General features: G+C 48.6%; 2 protein-coding genes across 2 annotated transcripts in view; one reads left to right on the top strand and one right to left on the bottom strand.

Annotated features, from left to right (window-relative positions):
* The first annotated feature begins 671 nt into the window (after positions 1 to 671).
* Positions 672 to 5,783, top strand: LOC146259327 (uncharacterized). The gene is made up of 6 exons (XM_084670413.1): positions 672 to 967; positions 1,410 to 1,455; positions 1,560 to 1,707; positions 3,335 to 3,532; positions 3,609 to 3,783; positions 4,770 to 5,783. Exons 2-6 carry the CDS (start codon positions 1,419 to 1,421, stop codon positions 4,887 to 4,889), a joined length of 678 nt encoding a protein of 225 aa, XP_084526539.1. The 5' UTR covers positions 672 to 967; positions 1,410 to 1,418; the 3' UTR covers positions 4,890 to 5,783.
* Positions 5,784 to 10,227: 4,444 nt separating this feature from the next.
* The window catches only part of erbb2 (erb-b2 receptor tyrosine kinase 2), a 21,192-nt gene continuing 12,970 nt past the window's right edge, over positions 10,228 to 18,449 (bottom strand). The window contains exons 18-27 of the mRNA XM_084670093.1: positions 18,284 to 18,406; positions 18,026 to 18,124; positions 17,262 to 17,447; positions 16,951 to 17,106; positions 16,768 to 16,843; positions 15,517 to 15,663; positions 15,320 to 15,417; positions 13,611 to 13,784; positions 12,775 to 13,165; positions 10,228 to 12,584 (exon numbers count right to left, since the gene is read on the bottom strand). Of these exons, the coding sequence (XP_084526219.1) occupies positions 12,253 to 12,584; positions 12,775 to 13,165; positions 13,611 to 13,784; positions 15,320 to 15,417; positions 15,517 to 15,663; positions 16,768 to 16,843; positions 16,951 to 17,106; positions 17,262 to 17,447; positions 18,026 to 18,124; positions 18,284 to 18,406 (1,782 nt within the window). The 3' untranslated portion in view covers positions 10,228 to 12,252. The remainder of the gene's footprint in view (positions 12,585 to 12,774; positions 13,166 to 13,610; positions 13,785 to 15,319; positions 15,418 to 15,516; positions 15,664 to 16,767; positions 16,844 to 16,950; positions 17,107 to 17,261; positions 17,448 to 18,025; positions 18,125 to 18,283; positions 18,407 to 18,449) is intronic.

Genomic DNA, 18,449 nt, shown 5'->3' with positions numbered 1-18,449 from the left:
GCACGCTCCTGTACTGAGGGGCCCTGTGTGACTGAAAGGATTTGTTAAAACCACAGATAACAAGGAAATCCTCTTTGTGAAATCTTCCTAACCAGGAAGGTCAGTGATTTGCCTACCACCTCTATGGAGATACACCTCAGCCCAGTTGGTAAACAGCAGTCTGAGCCCTCAGGCATGAACGTCACAGACATGACCTGGAGTAGGGTCAGAGGTACAGGTGACCAGGGTGGTGATGGAGGTCAGGAGATATGACCTGGTGTAGGGTCAGAGGTACAGGTGACCAGGGTGGTGATGGAGGTCAGGAGATATGACCTGGTGTAGGGTCAGAGGTACAGGTGACCAGGGTGGTGATGGAGGTCAGGAGATATGACCTGGTTCTATGAAGACTGAGATCCATGGATCCCCACTGAATGTCTCTCCCTAGCCCCCAGCTGGAGTGCTGCCCAGGGTGTCTGAGGGCGTGACCCTGGCAGGTGAAGGACTGATCCAGCAGAGCCTGTGTCCTGTGCTGCTCCTCTAGAGTCAGAGTTAGGCCTGACCTCAGAGGGGGGGAGCATGTGGGGTCAACAAACCTGCTCATTTAGAGAAACACTTTGTTCCTTTAGCAGACACTTCTATCCAAAGAGACGTACACAGGGGGGATATGAACCTGCGATCTGTGGATCACCACTCAGGGGAGTCCCTGTTCAGGACACTGGCAGGGGACGGGGTGTGTGTGGATGGAGGGAGAGAAGAGAGAAGAGAGACTGGCCCTGTCAGTTTTAGATGAATGACCTTTTCTTAAAAATGGTTGTTGTCTCCAGGTGTGTTGAGGGTGTTCCCTGAATGAATGACAAGTACTGTCCCAAATGACAACATGTTTTGCATGGTTCTTCAGGAAATAGATTGAGCGAAACAACCTGAGTGAAAGTTAACAGTCTCAGTCTGCTGTGAACACCACAACTCTCACGTCCCTCTCTCTCCTCAGGTAAGGTGCATTTACCTTCCCCTATTATCACCTGTGCATTCCTCACATATATGCTCCTTTATCAGAGTAGAACACCAAGATGTATCATTTACAGTACAGGGAAGATTGTTTTTGTGGAATTAGAATGTTATAAATACATCCACACTTAAAACAGTAATTGAATTCATCCTAAATTTGTTTCAGTTTGTTGATACATTGTCAATCAAATACACGTTAATTTGGGGTAACATCTAAGCGGGAGCACGAGAGTGAGAGAGATGAGGGGTGACATGTAGCAGTGGGCCTGGACTGGATTCAAACCCAGCCTTAGCCAACTGGGGTACCCCACAACACTAGGAAATATGATGTGTTTGTGTATGTGTGTATCTATATCTATGTGCGTGTATATCTATGCGTCTGTATGTGTGTGTGTGTGTGTGTGTGTGTGTGTGTGTGTGTGTAGCTCAGAGCCATGCAGTGCAGAGTCTCATCTATTGCCCTGCTCCTTGGTAAGAGTCTTTCAAGTCATCAGTCTAGTCAACACACTTCCTACAACCTTCCAGCCTCTACAGCTCAGGACAAACTCAGTCATGAGATGATTATGTGTTTGCAGAGTTCTGGGTGCTCTCTGCCTGTGCACTCCATCAGTATCATCCGGTCGCAACTCGTCTGAATTGGACTGCTGCCCAGAGCTACTGTAGAGAGCACTTTGTTGACCTGGCGACCGTAGACAGCATGGAGGACATGCAGGGCCTGAACCAGCAGACAGCTCCTAACACGAGGGGTTGGATAGGACTGATTCGGAGCGGCAGAAGTTACGAGTGGTCAGACGGGTCTAACTCCTCCTTCAGAGACGGGTTTTATCAAAATGACGGCTATGACTGTGGCTTCCTCATTCCTGACTGGATCTCTCTGCCATGTCATTTTACCAATTATTTTATTTGCCACAATGGTGAGTGAGACTTGGCAGCTGCCAGTGTAGTTTGAACTTGTCAGTGGTGTATTCTAGGTGATGAGCAGGCCTATACTAACAAGGGTTTCCTGTATGTCCTCTAATAAAGAGCAGTGATACATGGTGGGGGACTTGGCAGAGTGACAGTATGCCCTCTACTTCATACTAGACCACACCACTGAAATGGGGGTTTCACTACAGCATGAAAGCTTCCAGGGTGTTTGTAGGAGATCACATGTAGTTAATAAACCTGCTCACCAGATGGGCTGGAATAAGGCTAAATTAATACTCAACTACAAACTAGATTATTTGGTGGTGAATTACCCATAAAAAAAAGAAAATATTCTGTTTGAGCATGAAGCATTATAAGGAGCTGTGTAAAGGGAATCTTGTCAACCGTGCGTTACATGTCAGTGTATTTAACTTAATCCTGCATATTGTACCAATAATAATTAGGGCCGTGAAAAATATCGCGTTAACGCGTTATGATTAAATTACAGGATTAATTCGTTATTTTTGTTTAACACATTTAACGTAATATACCCACAATTCCACCCGATCTGCAACTTCTGGATGAGAAGTTCGTGTTCCAAAAAAACTAAGATGCAACATCCAATTAAACTAAAGTGATATGCACACTCTGCGGGAAGACCTTATCACTCTAGATAAGAGCGTCTGCTAAATGACTGTATGCTAAATGACTGAATGTTATAGATTCACCGAAGCAATACCAGCCTAAAGTAACCTTTAGCACCTCAATGCGAAGCATGCGTTGGTCGGCGAGGGGATTTCAAGTAGAATACGCCACACCACCCTCACTGAACAGCGTAGGGCCCTCACTAAGTCTGCCTGTGACAAGGTGACTAGCATAGTTGCCAAATGTATTGCAAAAAGCTGTAGACCGATTGATATAGTTGGGGACGAGGGGTTCACCAAAGTTTTGCGAGTGGCAACGGGTGACTTGAGCATCAAGGTACCGCAAAATCAAAGACTCACACTAATGACAAAAATTCGGAAAATCGGTAATATGTGATTAATCATGATTAATCCACAGAAACCTGTGATTAATATGATTACAATTTTAAATCCTTTCACAGCCCTAATAATAATAATACAACTGTGTTATAACAGCTACTTCCTCATTCTCACCCCAGGGAGCATCACAAGCACTACGACCCCGAGCACTCTTGTTACCACAACAGGAAGTGCTACGACCCCGAGCACTCTTGGTACCACAACAGGAAGTGCTACGACCCCGAGCACTCTTGGTACCACAACAGGAAGTGCTACGACCCCGAGCACTCTTGGTACAACAACAGGAAGTGCTACGACCCCGAGCACTCTTGTTACCACAACAGGAAGTGCTACGACCCCGAGCACTCTTGGTACAACAACAGGAAGCACTACGACCCCGAGCACTCTTGGTACAACAACAGGAAGTGCTACGACCCCGAGCACTCTTGGTACAACAACAGGAAGTGCTACGACCCCGAGCACTCTTGTTACCACAACAGGAAGTGCTACGACTCCGAGCACTCTTGGTACAACAACAGGAAGTGCTACGACCCCGAGCACTCTTGTTACCACAACAGGAAGTGCTACGACCCTGAGCACTCTTGGTACCGTAACAGGAAGTGCTACAACCCTGGTCACTCTTGGTACAACAACAGGAAGTGTTATATTTAGATAGACTTTTTTTTTTTACTGGAGAAACTGTGATGTACCACTTCATTATAAAGTCTGCCTCCTCATTCTTACATTCCCTCACTTAGGGAGCACCACTAAGACTCCTACTAAGGTGAAGCTGGTGGGGAGAGTGGAACTGGTTCCTAATTCACCTTTGGACTTAGAAGATCCTGCCATGTTGGACTCCATCTTGCAGCAAGTGAGTGTCTCTCTGTGTGAGGGAAGGCAGTCCTCTGACTGTACATGATGTGTAGTCAAAGTCCTTACAGACAACCAGCAGTTACACTAGAACAATGTAATTGTAAATGTGATTGTTATTGCAGTAAGAATACCCTGTACAGATGTAGCTGACAGTGACAAGTTGGTGAAACACACTGATCCAAGACTAGTTCAGCAGTGTTTCCCCTATGTTGATTTTGTCGTGGCGGTCCGCCACGGCTAAATTTCTGCCGCCACAATATCAGAAATAGGGCTGTACAAGATTTTAGGACGTCTATAAGCAGTGATAGTTAGAGTGCATGTCGGAGAATAGCAAGGACACGCGCTTCACAGCGCAGTTGAGATTGCGTGTGTGCGTCCTTGAGAACTGTAAGTCGTGTAACTTATGTTGTCAGTTCATTAAAGCCTGTTATTGTATTAGTCTACAGTTATTGCAAATTTAAGTTAACTGGTGATTTTCCTTGTTTGTATTCTTCACCTGCTAGCATAATTGCATGCCTGTTGATTCGATAGCGAATGCTGCCCTTGCTCACGTTTGTATTTTAGGTGCATTATTATACTTAAGTAGTTTTAATTAATAGTGGGTATATTGTTATTATTTGCTACAGAATGCTTAGCCTATCAAGATCAAATGAAGCCGACAGTGTACATGCTTTCGAGTACCTTGATAGGCTAGGCTACTGACCATTTACAATAAGTTACGTCAATTATTAATTGGCAGCATATTTCTGCCATTCAGAACATACTTTAAGTAGCCTACTGTATTGCTTTACGGAAAATAGGAAAAGATTATTACATTAACCTGCTCCAAAATATAGGGTTAGAACTTTATTTTGGGCGAGGGGGGGGGGGGTAGGACAGACCTGCCCCCACTGCTAAAAAAAAATCCTAGGGGAAACACTGTTCAGTGTCCTACAATGCACCCCATAATGTGGTGTAACCATGACAGTGTGACTGTGCCTCCAGATGAAGGCAGCTGGGAGGATCCCAGAGCACAGCACACTGAGATGGAAGAAGCAGAAGGATGGGAAGGTTTTCCACAAGAAGGAGGAGGAGGAGGGAGGAAGAGGAGACACGTGTCATTAACAAGTCACAGTTACTAACTGTTGTTAACTGTCTCTTGTATCTCTGACAGTACTGATGATGTCAATGACATTTCTGTAGTCAGTAGATAGCCTTATCCTTATCACTGTATAGTTTATTTTTTCTTATTAATCAGGTGGTGGGGTAACATGAAATGAAGTAAAGCCTACTGATCTTGTGGCCTTGTCTCATCATATCAGTATAACAGATACAGCTACATGTTTAGTAAAATGTCTAACATTGTGCTAAAAAAAAGGTTTGACGTTTTTATCATATATATTTGAATTGTGATTGCTTATTAATAAGTACTTCAGAAGTTAGACTTATCTTTCATGTGTAATTATACCCCTTTGCTATTCGACAATCAGAAAACACGAGCTATCTAATAATGTTTTTACTCAACAAACAACAAATTTAACTTATATTTGCATAAAGAGCTTTTAAAAAGTAGTTGTAGATAACCTACTGCTTCTCATTTCTGAATGTACGGATGATGGGTGCAGAAGTGAAGCGGCTCAGGTTAGGCTGAACTCTCTGCACAGCCTCCCTCATACTGAATCCATGGTTGAGCAGGTGGAAGGGAAGCAGTGTTGCCAGGTCCGCGGTTTTCCCGCAGAATTGGGCTACTTTTGAAGTGTTTCCGCGGGTTGAATTTTGTGTCCGCTGGTTAAGTTAGACCTATTTTGCATGCAAATTACATTAATATCTTTAAATAAAAATGTATATAATATTAAATTAAATAATTTATTTATGCACAAATCCTACCAAACTGACTCCAGATTAACCAGCACCTTGGAATTTTTGGTTTAAAAGGGGTGTGTGTTCGTGTATGTTGGGATATGTTATGTATGTACCTTATCTAAATATTTTAATTAACGTTGGAGTTGATAGTTTAAACCTACAGTTTTGCACTTTAATTTGTAAGCCTTTATTTGGTAGTCAATGATATATACAGTTTGTTATTTTCAAAATAAATGAACTGAAATGGTTAAAAAATTTAACTTTTTCTTTTGAAGGAAAATTAATCGTTTAGATTAATCGACTAATTGATAAAATAGTCTACAGATTAATCGATAGAAAAATAGTAGTTAGTGACAGCCCTACTCCAGATCAGCACATACACACATGGACATGGGGCACGCCCACATACACACACGCACTGTGCGTGTGCACACGTGCCTAATGCTCACAGTCTCCTGGGCAAATCTCCTGAAAACTGGTTTTAATGCTGGCATACTAAACAGTTGGGGTTACTTTGTAGATATTACAATAGATTTGGCAATGATAGCAATGCTGTTGGACTTTAAAAGCAGTTATAATTATTATTATTTATTGGCCATTGGGCTGGTTTTGATTGGCCATTGGGCTGGTTTGGATTGGCCATTGGGCTGGTTTGGATTGGCCATTGGGCTGGTTTTGATTGGCCATTGGGCTGGTTTGGATTGGCCATTGGGCTGGTTTGGATTGGCCATTGGGCTGGTTTTGTCACACGGACCTGGCAACCCTAAAGGGAAGGTTCGAGAGCAGACCATTTCATTGGGGGGCCAAGCTGGGGTAGCCTGGTCCTAACCAGACCCTCGTACATTTAATTTGTACAGAGGGCCTGGGATCGCCCCATTGACAAGCGTTAACTTCCTTGAAGGCGGGTCCTCTGTTGAAGTTTGAAACTATTGGATCTGCCCAGAGCCACTCTGATCTGCCATAACCAATCGCAAGCGTTCGTCTTAGCCAACTCCTGCCACAACCGCAGAATAACTTTGCTCGCATCTTTCTCCGCCACCATTACTGAACTACTCAAACTAGCGCACGACATTAACGTCATCGTTGTCAGCCACTCCCTCTGTTTGCTGATTGGACCTACAAAAAATTTGGTTCTGAAAACCAACTTTAGAGCCTAGCTCCCAGTCTCTCACGCACCATCGCTCATAGGAGATTTGGGTCGAGTACAAACGCAGGGGTAGTCTTAAGGCCGTTACACTCTGCCCTTTCGATTGACACCTTGTTTGACCCAATAGGAGCTTCCATGCCCCGTTGACAGCCCTCTAAAGCCAACTAGGTCTGTGCGTCCCACCCCCCCCGCCCCCTCTACACAATTTTTTCAAACTGGCTTCGACTGGCTCTGAAATGAGCTAGTTATCCTTGTAGCTTAGCGGCGATACCCCATTTGCTAGGTGTTGTGGAACCTTCAAAATAAAAGTCAATTGCGCAATATGGTTGACAGAATCAGTGTTCTTTGTGCTTCAATCCTGGGCACTCCAAAGTGTTCATGCTTCAGTTGTGTTTCAGTAATACTAATGAGGGATTTAGCTATTATATATGATAGTTCTAAGTACCACCTTTCATTAGATATAACAACTATGAAAAATAATACCTTTTTATCCTAGGAATTTGACCTTCCAAAAGGCCCTTTTAGAAAACGCCTGGATGTACTCCTATAAAAACATGTGTCAAATATGAATATATTGTGGTATTATGTTTGACTTTTGATTTGAATTGGGTAAGGCTTCAACCTTAGCCTGACGTTGTCATACTCATAATTCTAGTCAGAATATGAGTCTGAGAACTCTCCGTTGCGCTTTGACTACAGGGCGTGTTTCAAACGAGCCTGGAAAACAAATGCCTCTTCGCTCAATTGGATAGACCTACAACCAATCAGAGAAACGTAATATGTTTTTGTTCAAAATGAATTCAACTTAAGCGCTCTTTTGTGACGTGGGTGATTACGTTACTGTTGATCATCTGTCCATCATCGTATAAAGCCCGCCCTGGCAATTTCATTGGTCCACCCAGATCCTGGTTTTATGTAGTTGTTCCCAAATACGAGACCCTCCAGACCCAACTTCCCGACCAAATTTTGTTGTGGGCGGGGAGAATTTGGGCTGGCAGCCAGGCTGCTTCAACCTAAAAGGTTAAACTAACTGTTGCCTTTTAGACAAGATTGTGGCACATTATTGTATTCTGTATTATGACCACTAGGTGGCGACATGGCCCGTAAAAAAGATGCAGAGGACCATCCCTGAAGAGTAATTAGCTACTGGTGCTAAAGTAATTGCCTAATGGCTATTTGCACTCAGTCAGTTAGTCAGTTTGTATCATTATTGTACAATAATTATACAAAATATATATAAAACAATTAACAGTCCTTAAACTGAAAAAAAAATTCAGACCTTTCCAAACTTATTTTTACCAAAAATATTATTTCAGTCTTTCAAACCTTTTTTTTTTTGAATATGTTTTTTCAAACTATCTAAAACTTTCACACGCAGTTAAACAGAGGACTTAAGCAGAGCAGAGTACAATAGAGTACAGTAGAGTTTATTAATGTCCTCATCAATGATGCAAAACATTTTTTTGCAAACTAATTTCTTTTTCAAAAATATTTTTCAAAAATATTTTTTTAACCTTTCAAAACTTTTTTTCGAAACTGCAGGGATTTTGCCCAATTTTTGGTGCATTGTCTAATTCATTTGTTGACGTTACTTTGATTGTATGTCAAACTTGAGAGTTCTGCAAACAGTGTCCAATAGAAAACAGAGTGGTGTGTAAATGCTGTAAGACCCTTACTGAGACGACTGAACCATGTCAAACGTTTATCGCAATTAAACATTACATCAATGTTAGGTAATGTCAGCTGCAAACCACTATTAAACCGCTATATTACACAATGAGATTGTTATGTCAGTGATACGGTAAAAAAAAAAATTGGTCTTCTCTCTTGACCCCTCAGAGTCTTGGTCTTGACTTGGTCTCGATACACTCTGGTCTATAACGATGGATATAACTATTAAAGGAGGTAAAGGACTTGCTAGCTAACCAAATCCTTTTATACACACACAACACAGAGAGAACAGGGACATTTTCCTTGTATTAAGGCACACAAGGTGTAGACAGAATAAACTATTATTACATACAAAATGGACATTACACAGTTCTTCATAAAATATTTTCTTGCATGTCAACACCCAGCTATAGTCAGTAAAGACTCTGGTTGCAATTCATCAAACCAAAATTAACTTTGTACCTCATTGAATATTGCATTTATTTATAGTATCATTCGCCAGTTTTTGTTTTGAAAACAGGTTAAATGCGGTTCTGTACTAAAGTAGTCCTTGAGTCTGTCTCCAGTTCAGAACTGGGTTTAACCTGTGTTCATCTAACTGGCCCCATGGGTTGACCCCTGTTAAGAAAATCCCTCTTTTTCTAATTAAACACACCATCAATTTCATATGAAAGTATTAAAATGTACACATTTGTGAATGAAAGTACAAAAAAAAATTTTTTCTTTATAAAGAAGTAATTCAGACAATACCTTTCACAATTCCTTCAAAGTGCATCTCATGGTACCTGCCTGCACTGTGGTGGTGGTGGGGTCTCTATGGTAACTGGTTTTCAACATCTTCTGATTCTGCAGGACATTGTTTTAGTTCACAGTAAAACTAATATGGGATTGTCGGATGTTGGCTATCATTTGAAAGGAACTGGAATAAATATTGATAGATGTATCAATGGAAGGTGTATGGTCTATAGGGGAGGGTCAGATGGCTGCATGTAAGCTGTATGTTATGCCCTTATTCATAAGAAATGGGGGAGGAACAGAATAGTAGAGATTTGGGTGAAAGCTTCGCCCTCCCCCTGCCCACTCATTGTTCTGAGAATGAGAATCCTGGAGAAGTTCTCAAGCTGTTGGCAAGTTCAGCATTATACCATCGGATTCCCAAAGTGATCTGTTTTGTTACTCTACATTCAGAATGGCAGAATCATCACGAAGAAAGTAGAAAAGATGTGCTCGGGTTGACTTCCTGTCATGGGTACTAGTATGTTATGTTGTCACATGCATTACAAATGCAATGGATTTGCTCTTGTTCCCCCCTCAAGTTGCTAACTTGCCACAGGAAACCAGATTCCTGCCCCTGCCACCACAGGACTGTTGGTTGGGAAGATGTGGATCTTCCCACTTCTCTCCAGTACCACAACAATGAAGCCATTGACTTGGTTGGCAGACCCCCCCAGACCCCCCAGCCCCCACACACCCAGCCCTACAGCCACAGCATTGAACATGCTGCTTGCAAAACAAAATGCTGCTGATTATTAACAAGGACTTCACTGGGGTCTTCCCCTGAGGAATCTGAACCATGCATCGATTATCATGAGCCAGGGGAGAGGAGGTGGGTTGAAGAGTGGGAGGGAGGGAGGGAGGGAGGGAGGGAGGGAGGGAGGGAGGGAGGGAGGGAGGGAGGGAGGGAGGGAGGGAGGGAGGGAGGGAGGGAGGGAGGGAGGGAGGGAGGGAGGGAGGGAGGGAGGGAGGGAGGGAGGGAGGGAGGGAGGGCTCCACCTACTCCCTCACAGTGTTCAGATCACATCCAGTGTTTCTACACATCTAGGAGGATTACAACAAGTGTTTTCCAATTTTTGGGGGCAAAAACATACAAATGAATATATGAATACACACACACATACATACAACTGCAGTAACAAAGAACAGGCTAGCCTCTGTGGTGTTGATGCATGTTAACACCAAGGAGAAGTGCTTCAGGCTGGCCAACACTGGCCCCTCAGTCACACCCACACAGGAAGAGACAGACAGGGGATACATACTGCATAGTATACATACTGCATAGTATACATCTGAGATCAAAATGCAAATAACCTTCTCAAAAAACATACATCGAAACGTTGTCATTTAGAGGTTTTTTTCAACAGCTTTTTTTTTCTGACAGTACCAGGTTGAGAAAGGATTTATAATATTGTCAAAGCAAACTGATTAGTATTCTGTCCGTCCATTGCCTCACATTCAGCTTGTGTGGACGGCTGTCTGTCTCCACAGCAGCGCCTGTCTTCTACACACGTCTGTCTCCACAGAAGCGCCTGTCTTCTACACACGTCTGTCTCCACAGAAGCGCCTGTCTTCTACACACGTCTGTCTCCACAGAAGCGCCTGTCTTCTACACACGTCTGTCTCCACAGCAGCGCTGTCTTCTACACACGTCTGTCTCCACAGCAGCGCTGTCTTCTACACACGTCTGTCTCCACAGCAGCGCTGTCTTCTACACACGTCTGTCTCCACAGCAGCGCTGTCTTCTACACACGTCTGTCTCCACAGCAGCGCTGTCTTCTACACACGTCTGTCTCCACAGCAGCGCTGTCTTCTACACACGTCTGTCTCCACAGCAGCGCTGTCTTCTACACACGTCTGTCTCCACAGCAGCGCTGTCTTCTACACACGTCTGTCTCCACAGCAGCGCTGTCTTCTACACACGTCTGTCTCCACAGCAGCGCTGTCTTCTACACACGTCTGTCTCCACAGCAGCGCTGTCTTCTACACACGTCTGTCTCCACAGCAGCGCTGTCTTCTACACACGTCTGTCTCCACAGCAGCGCCTGTCTTCTACACACGTCTCCCAGAGCGCCCTGGTGTTGGCCGGACAGGCAGCTGTGACACAACAACATGGCTGTGATGCTCCTGAGGAGGAGAGTGAGACAGTCACTGGCCAGAATACTAAATGTGTCTCTGCTATTCAGGGGGTTCTCTCTCACTGAGAAGCCACACGACTTGAGCGTGTTACGTGTTCCATTGGTACTGTTCTATTGGTACTGTTCTATTGGTACTGCTCCATTGGTACTGTTCTATTGGTACTGTTCCATTGGTACTGTTCCATTGGTACTGTTCTATTGGTACTGTTCCATTGGTACTGTTCCATTGGTACTGTTCTATTGGTACTGTTCTATTGGTACTGTTCCATTGGTACTGTTCCATTGGTACTGTTCCATTGGTACTGTTCTATTGGTACTGTTCCATTGGTACTGTTCTATTGGTACTGTTCTATTGGTACTGTTCCATTGGTACTGTTCCATTGGTACTGTTCTATTGGTACTGTTCCATTGGTACGTCGTACAATTTTTAAGGAAGACAAGAGTAGACGGGATGATACAAGGAGACTGATGATAACTGTCCATAAAAAAATATCTTCCCACCAGAAGCATGAATGATAACTTGCAGAGGAAAAACTTCACTGAAAAGATGGAAGAAGATTCTGTACTCATCTGCACAGTCCAGTGTTACTTCTCTAGTTCTCCTGCAGATCCAGCCAGGCTTGTTAACATCGTGTGGATTTGAGAACTTTTCAACTAGTACATTTGTACCTAGTGTTGTTTCAGAGGCTGTGTAAACATATTTTGCCCCACCAAGGCCACCATCTGTCCACGACGAGGCCATACCCCTCATTAACTGGCTCTGACACACACACACACACATCCTGTCTCACTAAAACACACACACACACACACACACACACATACATACATACACACACTCTCTCACATCCCTTACTCTGCCCATCCCACCACCACCTGAGAGACTCCCTCTCTCTCAGGCCTGGCCCCCCCAGGTGTCCGCCAGGCCCAGGTACTCTGGGTTTTCAGCCGTGGGCGTCACAAACCCATTGATGCGTCTGGGCGCCCCTCCCTCCCCTCCGGCCCAGGCTGTGACTGGCAGGTCCAGGTAGTAGCGGTTGTCGAAGGCCGGGGAGGTGGGGAGAGGGACCAGGTACTCTGGGTGCTCCCCACTGTGTCCGGGGGTCAGGCCGTACTCTGGGTTCTTCAGGCCGCTTGGCCTCCTCCTGTCCTGGGGCCTGCGGGGCAGGGTGCTGGGGCGGTCCGGGAGGGCCGGCCGGGGGGGCTGCACCTGCTGGTTTACATACTCTGTTGGGGGGGGGGGGGGGGGGGCAAGGAGGCAGGAGAGTTTGTTGGAGGTTGTATGTGTGTAGCTAGGTGTGTGTACCTAGGTGTGTGTAGCTAGGTGTGTGTACCTAGGTGTGTGTAGCTGGGTGTGTGTACCTAGGTGTGTGTGAGAAAGAGTACCTAGACGGGTGTGTGTGACTGGCTTTCTCACCTGGTGCGGCGTTGCCATGGTGACCGGCTCGCTGGCTCCCGCGGGGTAACGTGTGGTTGTGATGCTGCGGGAGGTGGGCGGGGCCATCCGTCTCCACGCCCCCCTCCTCGCCCCCCTCCTCGCCGCAGGGGAATGTGGGGTCCTTACAGTAGCGCTCCGGGACGGCAGAGGCGTCCTCACAGCTTCCGTCCAGAAACACTGAGTCTGACTGTCCCCCCGCCGACGGGCTCCGGGCCAGCGAGGGGTACGGGGGCGTCCAGGGGCCGTTGCTGCTGCCGCCCCCCAGGGGCAAGGTGGGGTACTGGCTGCGCCCCAGGGTCCCCAGGGAGGAGTACATGCCCTTAGGGCCGGTGGCCATGGGCCCCTCTCCTTCCAGGCTCTGGTCTGCGCTCTGGGAATAGCAAGCACACCAGAACGTTACACTTATTTCAGTCTGCGGGGGTAAGAAAGGCTGGTTTTTGACATGAGAGGAGAGAGCGAGGAGAAAAAGAGGAGAGAAAGAGGAGAGAGGACATAAGAGGAGAGAGAGGAGGACAGAGGAGAGAGGAGAGAGATGAGGACAGAGGAGAGAGGAGAGAGATGAGGACAGAGGAGAGAGGAGAGAGATGAGGACAGAGGACAGAGGAGAGAGATGAGGACAGAGGAGATGAGGACAGAGGAGATGAGGACAGAGGAGAGAGATGAGGACAGAGGAGATGAGGACAGAGGAGATGAGGACAGAGGAGAGAGATGAGGACAGAGGAGAGAAGACATAAGAGGAGAGAGATGAGGACAGAGATGAGGACAGAGGAGAGAGATGAGGACAGAGGAGACAGATGAGGACAGAGGAGACAGACCCTGTGAGAGGGGTGTCTGGAAGGGGCATCTCCCTGCGCTCTGAAGAAGTTGGGCTGCGGCACCAGGTACTCCTCAGCGTCCAGAAGATCCCTCATGTGAGGACCCTCCTCCTCCAGAAGCATCCGGAAGAACTGGCTGTCCACCGGGGAGGACAGGCTCATCTGCTCATCGTTCTGGAGGGGGAGGGAGGGGGAGGGAGACAGGAGGGAGGAGGAGGGAGACAGGAGGGAGACAGGAGGGAGGGGGAGGGAGACAGGAGGGAGGGGGAGGGAGACAGGAGGGAGGGATGAGGGAGACAGGAGGGAGAGAGAGGGAGGGATGAGGGAGACAGGAGGGAGGGATGAGGGAGACAGGAGGGAGGGGGAGGGAGGGATGAGGGAGGGAGACAGGAGGGAGACAGGAGGGAGGGATGAGGGAGACAGGAGGGAGGGGGAGGGAGACAGGAGGGAGGGATGAGGGAGACAGGAGGGAGGGGGAGGGAGGGGGAGGGATGAGGGAGACAGGAGGGAGGGATGAGGGAGACAGGAGGGAGGGGGAGGGAGACAGGAGGGAGGGGGAGGGAGACAGGAGGGAGACAGGAGGGAGGGATGAGGGAGACAGGAGGGAGGGAGAGGGAGGGATGAGGGAGACAGGAGGGAGGGGGAGGGAGGGGGAGGGAGGGATGAGGGAGGGAGGGAGGGGGAGGGAGGGGGAGGGAGGGATGAGGGAGGGAGACAGGAGGGAGACAGGAGGGAGACAGGAGGGAGACAGGAGGGAGGGGGAGGGAGGGGGAGGGAGACAGGAGGGAGGGATGAGGGAGACAGGAGGGAGGGGGAGGGAGGGGGAGGGAGGGATGAGGGAGACAGGAGGGAGGGGGAGGGAGACAGGAGGGAGGGGGAGGGAGACAGGAGGGAGAGAGGAGGGAGGGGGAGAGAGACAGGAGGGAGAGAGGAGGGAGGGGGAGAGAGACAGGAGGGAGGGGGAGGGAGACAGGAGGGAGGGGGAGAGAGACAGGAGGGAGGGATGAAGGAGACAGGAGGGAGGGGGAGGGAGACAGGAGGGAGACAGGAGGGAGGGGGAGGGAGGGGGAGGGAGGGGGAGGGAGACAGGAGGGAGGGGGAGGGAGACAGGAGGGAGAGAGGAAGGAGAGAGGAGGGAGAGAGGAGGGAGAGGGGAGGGAGACAGGAGGGAGGGGGAGGGAGACAGGAGGGAGGGGGAGGGAGGGTGAGAGAGGGATGAGGGAGAGAGGAGTGAGGGAATAAAGGAGGGACATCTTTCTTATATCGACCTAGGTTTGTCACACACACAGACACACAGAGACACACACAGACACACACAGACACACAGAGACACACAGAGACACACAGAGACACACAGAGACACACAGAGACACAGAGACACACACAGACACACACAGACACACAGAGACACACACAGACACACAGAGACACACAGAGACACACAGAGACAGACACACAGAGACACACAGAGACACACAGAGACACACAGAAACACACAGAGACACACAGAGACACAGAGACACACAGAGACACACAGAGACACACAGAGACACACAGAGACACACAGAGACACAGAGACACAGAGACACACACACAGACACACAGAGACACACAGAGACACAGAGACACACAGAGACACACAGAGACACACAGACACAGAGACACACAGAGACACAGAGACACACACACAGACACACAGAGACACACACCTGGATGACCACGTAGCGGGAGGCGTCACGGGCCATGGCGCTGAACTCTGACACCAGAAGCCTGAACCTCGGCCTGCTGTCTGGCTCAATCATCCAGCCTGCCGAATCACAACAAGTAACCATGACAACACGTAACCATGACAACCCGTAACCATCACAGCCATCCAGTTGTCCTCCAGCAGCAGTGTGGCACTCACACTTGACCATGATCATGTAGACGTCGATGGTGCAGACGAGCGGCTGCGGCAGGCGGTCTCCTCGCTCCAGCAGCTCAGGGATGTCCCTCGCCGGGATCTGGTCGTACGGCTTGGCCCCAAACGTCATCAGCTCCCACACCGTCACCCCTGGAGACGCAGGCGGACGCAGTCACACACACCGGTACACACCCCTACACACCCCATACACACACCTGCACACACTCATACACACCCGCACACACTCATACACTCTTAGACACAAAAACATCTTACACACTTGCACACCCTTAAACAGTCTTAAACATGTGTACACACAGTCAGAGACTGGCAGACCTACAGGTCACTCTGCCAGACCTAGTTAAACAGGTGAGCGTTGCTACTGACCATAGCCTTCTTCCTGTCTCCGTGATAGGCTAACTACAAACTTCCTGTTGGTTACTGCAATACCCTGGAGAGCTTGGGGTCCAGAGGCCCAGATGGCTGAGCTTGGATCTTTCACACTCAGGTTGTCAGTTTGAATCCCATTCGGAATAAATAGGCTACAATATACAATCACAGAATCCCACAGATCACTCTGGCAGACCAGGTTAAACAGGTGAGCGTTGCTACTGACCATAGCTCCAAACGTCACTCTGGCACACCAGGTTAAACAGGTGAGCGTTGCTACTGACCATAGCTCCAAACGTCACTCTGGCAGACCAGGTTAAACAGGTGAGCGTTGCTACTGACCATAGCTCCAAACGTCACTCTGGCAGACCAGGTTAAACAGGTGAGCGTTGCTACTGACCATAGCTCCACACGTCACTCTGGCAGACCAGGTTAAACAGGTGAGCGTTGCTACTGACCATAGCTCCACACGTCACTCTGGCAGACCAGGTTAAACAGGTGAGCGTTGCTACTGACCATAGCTCCAAACGTCACTCTGGCACACCAGGTTAAACAGGTGAGCGTTGCTACTGACCATAGCTCCAAACGTCACTCTGGCAGACCAGGTTAAACAGGTGAGCGTTGCTACTGACCATAGCTCCAAACGTCACTCTGGCAGACCAGGTTAAACAGGTGAGCGTTGCTACTGACCATAGCTCCACACGTCACTCTGGCAGACCAGGTTAAACAGGTGAGCGTTGCTACTGACCATAGCTCCACACGTCACTCTGGCAGACCAGGTTAAACAGGTGAGCGTTGCTACTGACCATAGCTCCACACGTCACTCTGGCAGACCAGGTTAAACAGGTGAGCGTTGCTACTGACCATAGCTCCAAACGTCACTCTGGTGGGTAAACCTTCTGTGGAGGATGGACTCCAGCGCCATCCACTTGATGGGGACCTGAGAGGGCAGAGACAGCAGCTTACACTCCCTGCACACTTACACACACAGTCCGACATCAGACATGTCTCTCTGCCACACACACAGGGGAGGGGGAGGGGTCGTACTTTGCCCCCGTCGGCGTGGTACTCGGTCTCGTCTACGTCCAGCAGGCGGGCCAGACCGAAGTCTGTGATCTTCACATGGTTCTGGTTCTTCACCAGGACGTTCCGCGCTGCCAGGTCCCGGTGCACCAAACGGACGTCCTCTAAGTAGCTCATCCCCTACACACACACACAGATATACACACACACACATACAGACAGACACACACACACAGACAGACAGACGATGTACTAAAATGGCTTTGTGAGCAGTTTTGAAACCACAGTAACAGCAGCAGCAGTGTCTAGATGGCCTCTCTCCTCCCCGGTCTCACCTTGGCGATCTGGACGCACCAGTTGAGGAGGCACTGGGAGCCGATGCGCTCCTGGTTCTCCCTGACATAGTCCAGCAGGCAGCCGTAGGGCATCAGCTGGGTGACCAGCTGCACCGTGGAGGTCAGGCAGATCCCCAGCAGACGACACACGTACGGGCTGGCCACGCCCGCCATCACATACGCCTCCTGTGAGTGAGTGTGGGGGTGTGTGGAGGTGTATGTGTGTGTGCGTTTGAGGCAGCGTGTGTGTGTGTGTGTGTGTGTGAGAGACAGCGTTTGTGTGAGGCAGTATGTACAAGACAAAAGAAAACGTCAGGTTGACCTCATTCTGTCTGCTGTCTGGAACGTGACCTGCCTGACCCTGACCCCTGAACCCTGACCCTAACCCCTGAACCCTGAACCCCTAACCCCTGAACCCTGACCCCTGAACCCTGACCCCTAACCCCTGACCCCTAACCCCTGAACCCTAACCCCTGAACCCTGACCCCTAACCCCTGAACCCTGACCCCTAACCCCTGAACCCTGAACCATGACCCCTAACCCCTAACCCCTGAACCCTGACCCCTAACCCCTGAACCCTGACCCCTAACCCCTGAACCCTAACCCCTGAACCCTAACCCCTGAACCCTAACCCCTGAACCCTGACCCCTAACCCCTGAACCCTGACCCCTAACCCCTGAACCCTGACCCTTACATTCGGGGACTGGAGGTCCAGGATCACTTATGAGGAGTGTACATGCTCTCACACACACACACATACTCACATCCAGGATCTCCTTGTTGGCTTTAGGAGAAGTGTTCTCACGCAAAACCTTGATGGCCACCGGGATCTTCACACTCTCCCCATCAGGAGCCCACACCCCCTGTAATCACGGCAACGCTCGGGGTCAGCACTAGCACCACTAGCATAGTTAGCATCATTAGCAGCACTAGCACCACTAGCATCATTAGCAGCACTAGAATCATTAGCAGCACTAGCATCATTAGCATTTTTAGCAGCACTAGCAGCATTAGCAGCAGACCTTGTAGACGGTCCCAAAGGCCCCGGACCCGAGCACTCTCAGCTTCTTCAGCTCGGTCTCCTTCAGGATCCTCATCTGGGCCTGGTTGGGCACGGCGCCGCTGGGAGTTAGAGGCTCCACCAGCTGCACACACACACACCAGTGGGAGGGCCCCTCCGTCAGAACT

Source organism: Hypomesus nipponensis, chromosome 13 (genome assembly GCF_054491055.1).
Source record: "Hypomesus nipponensis isolate SF chromosome 13, ASM5449105v1, whole genome shotgun sequence".
Taxonomy (NCBI): Eukaryota; Metazoa; Chordata; class Actinopteri; order Osmeriformes; family Osmeridae; genus Hypomesus; species Hypomesus nipponensis.
This window is presented reverse-complemented; position numbering and strand designations above follow the sequence as displayed.

Excerpts from the sequence above, each read along its gene's own strand:
- LOC146259327 (XM_084670413.1), top strand. The coding sequence starts at position 1,419 with ATGCAGTGCAGAGTCTCATCTATTGCCCTGCTCCTTG. Across the intron at positions 1,456-1,559 it reads ATCTATTGCCCTGCTCCTTG|AGTTCTGGGTGCTCTCTGCC; the intron begins GTAAGAGTCTTT and ends ATGTGTTTGCAG. Across the intron at positions 3,533-3,608 it reads TCTTGGTACCGTAACAGGAA|AAACTGTGATGTACCACTTC; the intron begins GTGCTACAACCC and ends TTTTTACTGGAG.